This window comes from Rhinoderma darwinii, chromosome 3, assembly GCF_050947455.1.
Source record: "Rhinoderma darwinii isolate aRhiDar2 chromosome 3, aRhiDar2.hap1, whole genome shotgun sequence".
Classification (NCBI taxonomy): domain Eukaryota; kingdom Metazoa; phylum Chordata; class Amphibia; order Anura; family Rhinodermatidae; genus Rhinoderma; species Rhinoderma darwinii.
Window position 1 is genome coordinate 335,038,581 of NC_134689.1, and position 8,244 is coordinate 335,046,824.

At 42.7% G+C, this 8,244-nt stretch overlaps 1 protein-coding gene across 2 annotated transcripts in view; it reads right to left on the reverse strand.

The window, feature by feature from the left end:
* Positions 1–7,894, reverse strand: part of UACA (uveal autoantigen with coiled-coil domains and ankyrin repeats) — a 92,997-nt gene extending 85,103 nt beyond the window's left edge. For both annotated transcript variants that reach the window (XM_075858364.1, XM_075858362.1), the window contains exon 1: positions 7,706–7,894. In XM_075858364.1, the coding sequence (XP_075714479.1) occupies positions 7,706–7,753 (48 nt within the window). In that variant the 5' untranslated portion in view covers positions 7,754–7,894. The remainder of the gene's footprint in view (positions 1–7,705) is intronic.
* Positions 7,895–8,244: the final 350 nt, after the last annotated feature.

Consider the following 8,244-nt stretch of genomic DNA (forward strand, 5'->3'; position numbering starts at 1 on the left):
ACAGATCCTCTTTAATAGGAGTACAAAGATGGAAGAGCTGGGGGGCCTTTATTAGGATCCCAGGCTGCCATGCCAACCATCGGCACTCGGTGATCACGTCTTGGGGAGGAGCGATAAGCTGTCAGAGAGGGTCACCCCGCTCCATTGACTGCGGCATCTAAGGGTTAAACAAACGGGATCGCACTCGGGCCCAATCCTGCTTGTTACAGTCGACTGCGCTATTGATTCTGTCAAAACAACAACGGGACCCGTTCACAACGGTGACAAACAGAAACCATTAGCAACGTTTCAGTCTCCATTGAGATTAAGAGATCAATGGTGATGCAAAAGGAAGCTAAGGTTTCCTTTCTCAACAGAAGGGCAACGCTGATGTAAATAGGCCCTAACATACAACAGACACCTTCGTTGTATGGAGCGTGCTGAGCCAGGGAGCCACCTCCATACTTCCAACCCATCTATGATGTAAGTATATGTCAGGAAGGGGTTAAATAAAACAACATATCATGGTGTTTTAAGCAACTTTTTAATTGTTTTTTATTATATCTATCTACTTACTGATACAGCTTCTAGGTATCCTGGGTACATAGAAGCAGGATTCAGCTATTATTAGTTCATGAACTTAGAGGTGACCGATAACAGGTGGATCCTGCGTGTCACAGATACATAGGACCGGCTCTCACCGAAGCCGTCAGTCCCTCTGACCTGACAGATTCAGCTGTGAGCGAAAGATACAGATTCTATGTACCCAGGAAATTGTATGTTTTTATTTTTTAATAAAAAAAACAATTAAAAAGCTGCTTAAAACACCATGATACATTGTTTTGTTTGTAAACCTTTTAAACACTTATTAAAAACATAGTTTTTAATTTATTCAATGAGTTAAAATTGAACTTGAAACATGTTTTATTTTATTTATTTCTGTTGCTTATGTAGTGCCAACATATTCTGCAGCTCTATAATGATTTGTCACCATTCACATCAGTTCTTATCACCAATGGGGCTCACAATTTAATTTCCTTATCATACACAGGGGTCACTTTCATCGGAAGCCAATTATAATAGCAGTACGTTTTTGGAGTGTGAAAGAAGACCCGCACAAACACGACAACAAACACAAAAACGTAGTCGACTGCGCTATTCATTACGTCAAAACGACAGAACCCTTGCACATTGGTGGAAACCAGAAACCATTTGCACAGGATCCGTCACCATTTAAATCAATGGTGATGCAAACAGAAACCTGTGGTTTCCATTTGTTTCAGTTTGGATTCCGTTCATGGATTCCCCTGACGGAAAGGTCAGACGGAACCCATGAACGGAGTCCCGGCGCAGATGTGAACGAAACCTAAGTAGCATAACGTAGTGGTTGCACGAAATAGAATTTCTATAGGCCAGATAACTTCTTTAATCGCTCCCTCTTAGAGCGTAACCTGTCCCATTCCCCAATATGTTGGGATCCCAGATGTAGAACAATTTTACATATGAAGTCAAATGAATGAGGCGTTCATTTAGAAATAGCGCTGGAAGAGTCCAGCAGCCCCCCCTCCTCCTCAGAAATTGACATGCCGATGTGGCTGAGCTGATAGTGTTAACAGCAGGATACAGTGGTAAAAACACATCAGTATCACCAGCCGAAGGCGTTTAAATGGAATCTGTCAGCAGTTTTAAGCCTCATAACTGCGGACAGTGTGATATAGGGGAGGAAGAGAGCATTGTAACTATACCTTTTGTCTCAGTCATACAAGTTGCATGACAGAGAAAATTATGTTTAAAAACTATGTACACCTATGTAAGCAATTTTTTTTTAATTGAATGTATGTATTTTGTGTTTTTAAAGCGTAACTAAAACTTAAAAAAAATAAAAACTTGACATGTGAGAAGAAGTTTTGATCGGTGGGGGTCCGAGTACTGAGACCACCAACTATTGCTAAAACGAAACGGCAGAATCACTGTGGTGAGCGCTATGCCGCTACGTTTCTGATCGGATTTTTTTAGGAAAGAGATCAAAAACAAGGAGGTACAGCGCTCACACCAACGCTTATGCCATTTCGATTTAGCGATCGGTGGGAGTCTAAATGCTCAGAGCCCTACCGATCAAAACTTCTGACATGTCACTATGACATGTAAAAAGTCTTGTTAAAGTTTAGTTACCCTTCTGAACTTAGATGTGACAGTTATTAGCTGAATCCTGCGTGTCAGACATGCAGGAACCGCTCTCAGAGGGATACATAAAAGAGGCATCTTAAAAAGTAAAAAAATTTTATAAATAAAAAAAAAGCTGCTCAAAAACACAAAATACAATCATTTAATGAAAAATAAATAAATAAATAGCCTACAAAAAAGTAGTACAGCGCCTAAGTGGCACTAGGCGGTCACTTGATCTGCAAGTGCTCCTGCATGCGGGGTTGCCAACCATCAGTAAAAATAAGGGTTCTTTATTCCAGGGTCCGTGATTTTTTTGAAGTTGAATGAGTTTGACAATTATTGCGATTGCAATTATCATTGGTTTAGAGGTCACTGTACATGCTACTAATGTGTTCATATCACTATTCTAAGCCATAGACATATATTACTTATAATCTTTAGGATTCATTGTGGTTTTCCAAATTGTCCGCAAAAAAAATGCTGTCCGGGATTTTTGGATAAGTTGTCTTGAAAAAAAAACAAAACATATCAGGTTGGCAACCTTGACTGCACGCTGCCGGCCCTGCCGCTCTGCATTGAGTGACGGCTCTATTAAGCTTCTTAATGGCCGTTACTCAGAGCGGAGAGTGGCACCGGTGACCACAGCACTGGGGGAAATCAGATGTCTGTTTCTCAGCCATGCGAGGCAAAAGGTACATTTACAACGCCCTTCACCTCCCCTATATAGCTGTCAGCAATTTTGAGGACTCAAAACTGCTGACTGATTCCCCTAAAATTGGGTTATCTAGAAAAAGGGTCTCTTTTTTTTTTTTTTTCCCCTCAGAAAATGTGCCATTTTTGTCTATTTCCTATGTCTGGTATTGCAGCTCATCCCCCATTCCAGTGCCCATGGACAGTTTATTAGAAGGAAAACGCTGACCTTTTTCCTACATCTTGATGTGCAGACACAGCAGTCAGTCATGAAAATCTGAACTTCCTGTACATCAGAGGAAATCAGAGGAACCTCTTATCTCCACACTCTAGGACTTCCAAATTGATGATGTCACTCGTCTATAACTTTATAACATACTTTCTACTTCAATTAATTGCCATTTTTAAGGTCTCTGATTACAGTCAGTGAATGGGGGAAAAAAAACAATTAAAACACTTGTTTACATGCAGAAGCTGAAAGCAGACCTACTACATATACATGTTTGCTACAATCTATCCAGTCTAGGCAACACTCAGGGAACTAAATATACCTGCAGCACAAATATCCCTCTCCTGTCTTGAGGGTTTGCTTCAATGTTTCAGTGTAGGAAACATGTATCAGCCTGGAGTCTAGGCATTTAGGCTGTGTTCACACTGAGTTTTTTTGCTAGAGGAAAGTTCCTCCTGCAAAAACTGCTCCACACGTTTTTTGCACAGTGGTTTGACAAAAACTCGTCAAGGTGTTTTTTTTTTACCCTTTCTGACTGAAATGAGGTTTTGGAGGGGGAAACTGCCTCAAGATGGGTCATGTCGCTTCTTTTTACCGCGACGCGTTTTTTTACTCGCGGTAAAAAAAACTTGTCCAACTCCCACTGAAATCAATGGGAGGCATTTTCTGGCGTTTTTGGACGTTTTGCGGAGCGGTTTCCGTGCCAAAAAACTCAGTGTGAACAGGGCCTTAAAGAGAATGTCACCACATTATAAGTGCCCTATCTCCTACATAAGGAGATGGGCGCTATAATGTAGTTGACAGCAGTGCTTTTTATTTAGAAAAGATATCTATTTTTACCACGTTAGGAGCGATTTTAGCTTTATGCCAATTACTTTCTTAATGCACAACAGGGCGTGTTTTATTTTAGACCAAGTGGGCGTTGTACAGAGGAGTGTATGACGCTGACCAATCTCAGTGACCAATCAGCGTCATACACTTCTCTCCGTTCATTTACTCAGCACATAGTGACACTGCGTTGTTCACTATGTGCAGCCACATACACACACATTAACGTTACTGAAGTGTCCTGACAGTGAATAGACATTCCTTCCAGCCAGGACGGGATGTCTATTCACAACTCCGACACTTCGCTAACGTTTCTGTGGTACTTACAAGCAGAGCAAAGCGCAATCTCACTGTAACCTGTCATTTACAGCGTGATCTCGTGAGATTAAGCTTGCTCTGCTGCAAGTACCACAGAAACGTTACCGAAGTGTCAGAATTGTGAATAGACATCCCGTCCTGGCTGGAAGGAATGTCTATTCACTGTCTAAACACTTCAGTAACGTTAATGTGTCAGTATAAGACAGCACATAAGGATCTAGCAGGATCCCTATGCACTGACTAAATGAATGAAGAGCAGTGTATGATGCTGATTGGTCACTGATTGGTCAGCGTCATGCACTCCTCTGTACACTCCTCTAAAGTAAAACACACCCAGTTGTCCATTAAGAAAGTCATTAGCATAAAGCTAAAATTGCTCATAACGTGGTAAAAATAGATCGTTTTTCTAAATAAAAAGCATTACTGTCACCTACATTATAGTGCCGATCTTCTTATATAGGAGATAGGGCACTTATAATGTGGTGACAGAGCCTCTTTAAGTTCATAGAGGATTACCTAAAGTAAATACACTACAGAAAACTTTCAACTGTGAAAAGTATTAGGCCGTAATTACACAAGCGTGTCCGATTTTCATCCATACAGACAGCTATTTAGTTTTTCTTCCATGCACCCATAGACTTCAATGGGCGACTCTGGTCCAGAAAAATGGACCAGAATAGGACACTAATTTCTCGCCAACGGTACACGCACTGTTAAAAAATACCAAATGCGTAAGGGTACGTTCACACGTAGCGTAAATACTGCAGATTTTCCGCAACTGATTTTGTTGCAGTAAAATCCGCAGCACAATACAGTAGCAGCAAAGCGGATGAGATTTGAACAAATCTAATCCATACGTTTCGTAAATGAACGGGAGAAAACGCCCAGAAATTTAACTGCAGTGCGTTGGTCACATGGGATAAAATGCCCTCCCAGGAGGCCAGGATGCAGGACGTCAGAGGGCAAGTATGTGTTTGTTTTTTTTATATACGTGCAGTTTTCCACAGTGAACATTCCGGCCGAAAAACTGCACCACAACTTGGTGCAGTTTTTCGGTCGTAAATCCTTGCGGTGCCCAGGGAAGATATGCGGTGTGCTCTTATGCAGCGTATCCACTCTGTGTGAACATAGCCTAAATAGCCCCATTAAACTGCAAGGGTCAGTGTGCTGCCCGTTGTTAAAACGGACAGAACACTGATGAGAAATACGTTCATATGAATAAAACCTTATGTCTTATCAGCCACAGGATGCAAGTAAGAATGTTCTTATTCACCGGCAGAAAACAGACTGAAAATTGTGAGCCAAAATATATAAGCAAGTTGGAGAACATTTCATCACGCAACGATTCAAGGGGCATTCCAGCCACAGACATTTATCACCTATCCACCAACCACTGGGAGCCCCTGATCATTAGAACCCGTGTCTCGTCCAACCGTGGACAGGAGTTTTGCATGGAGCAGTGGTCAAGCATGCCTGCTGCCGCTCCTTCCAAACGCTTTGTGAGTGACAACCATCCAAGCGCTGCCATCAGATCCCCACCGATTATATATTTGCAACCTATGCAACAGATAAGTGATAAATGTTTTGGAATACTTTTTTAAAGTGTACCTTCTCTTGTGATTTCCTGCCTGACATGGGTCATGGAGCGACACTACTGCACTCCTATTAATTAGAATTGGATTCGTGGACAATACTCTCCGAGCGTGCAAGAGTGTCTCTCCGCTACCGATGTCAGGTTGAGTGGAAGATCACAAATGGAGGTACACCTTAAGATTAAGGCCTTATTCACACGGACGTGTCAGTTTTGCGCACGCAAAAGGTCCGTGTGGCAGCAGCATATGGCGCTCGGCTGCGTGATTTTCGCGCAGCCGGCATCATTAGGACACTCTGGTTTTATGTTTACAAACAGAAAAGCACGTGGTGCTTTTCTGTTTTAATTCATTGTTTTTACTACTGTAGCGCGCGGCACCCGGAAGTGCTTCCGTGTCCCCAGCGCGATTTGCACGCACCCATTGACTTCAATGGGTGCGTGCAGCGCGAAACACGGACAAATATAGGACGTCATGAGTTTCACGCAGCGCACATACGCTGCGTGAAATTCACTGACAGTCTGAACGGCCCCATTCATTAACATAGGTCCGTGCGACGCGTGTGAAAATCACGCCTGTAGCACGGACGTATAAACACGTTTGTGTGAATAAGGCCTCATTTACATAAAACCAGAGAAACCCTTGTTCGAATCTGCGTTGTAGGCTCCGTTTTGGGCCTCCGTCACAGATCCGGTCAAAACCGTCAGACAAACTAGCATAGCCGATGAACACCATGGCAGAAACCAGACGTAACCCATTAAAGTCAATCAGTTCCGTTAGGCCCGGATGGTATCCGTTATGTAACGGATCCGGTGCTTACGGTATTTTCATTGTTCTACTTTTATGGCAGAATAGAGCAACAAATACCGAACGTGGTTGTGAATGAGGCCTAAGATAAAAACGATCCCGTGTACAAGCATTTCCTCTGTTCTAATCCTCAATGACCGTTGTTCTGTTTATGGTAAAGTATTTGTGACTGATGGACGTTTGACATGGACAGAATCCCTGATCTTTGTTGGATCGTGTCAAGTCTTTGGGCTGCCGAGTCTACGTAACTATGGAGATCCATTAGTCAACCCTGTAAGATTTGTGATCACTCCTGGAGCTGAACCTTTCTGCCTGATCTCTACCTTTCATAAACTCGCACCTACGTCTTTTATAGGAGATTCGTCCTCCCATGTGCACGGACAGCCATGTATATCCAGGTCTCAACCATCAGCTTCTCTCCAGCTAGTAGTCAGCTACATAGCAAAATAAATGGAGTCCTGTTCAATGTACTGACATTTATAGGCATTGCTGAGCAGAAAACAATGACAGCAGGCGTTGTCACCAGACGCTCCTAACAGATAAAAACCATACACCCACAGGTCAACCATGAATGGCAGAGTGATGCCACCCATCCAGCAACCCATGCAACGTGATGCTCACACCGTATACCATGTCACATTGCCCAGGCTGGTTATACTACATGACAAGCAGGATGGTCACAATAAGAGGAAACTGATGCCCCAACTCCACCTACAGCCATTCAAACGGAGAATGAGAAGGTTTGGCTGCGGGCAATGTCCTGAGTCATGAGCATTTCTTATAGTCATGTGTTTATTGAGACAAATAGGAGTAGAATGATAGATTTTTTTAACCATTACATGTCCAAACACTATTGTGTTACATTAAATCATCAACAAAAAAAAAAAGGGGGAGATGAAAAGTTATACATAGGACCCGGAGTGGTTTAGATCCTTGGCCCAGCTGTAGGAAAACCACAAATCCCAGCATGTCATGCCCGTCAACGATTAGAAAATGCTGGGAGTTGTAGTTTCTCCATATCTAAAGCCACAAGTTATAAACCATTGGTTTAGATAACTTCCTACTGAACCCCCATGTGTCCCACCCAGGCTGCACTCACTGTGATGGTAACTTCGTGCTTCTTCAGCCGGGATTTTAGACTCTTCATTGCAGGACGTTGCTTTTCCTCCCTTACAATCCTCGGTAGGTCCTGTTACAGTAACTAGCACAGACCGGAGCGCCCCAGCCTCAGTTCATTGCAGTCCGTCTCCTTTCGTCCCTCTTTCCTGGACTCACTCCCCTCACTTTCCCTATATTTTCCCCTCGACTCTGAACCGCTCCTCTAACGACGACCAATCGGATTTTAGCCTTGGTTGAGACTGATTTGCAACCAACCAATCGGCATCTTGAAAAAGTTTGCAGGCGGGACTTCCTCTGAGAACTTTTTCCTAGATTTCGGGCACACCTTTCGGCGGGAGAGTGACGTCACGCAGGTGGAGTATGTATGTATGTATGTATGTATGTATGTATGTATGTATGTATGTATGTATGTATGTATGTATGTATGTATGTATGTATGTATGTATGTATGTATGTTCTTACCTGAGGAATGTGTTTATTATTCTGTGACCAATGACTAGATATATGATAGGTACGTAA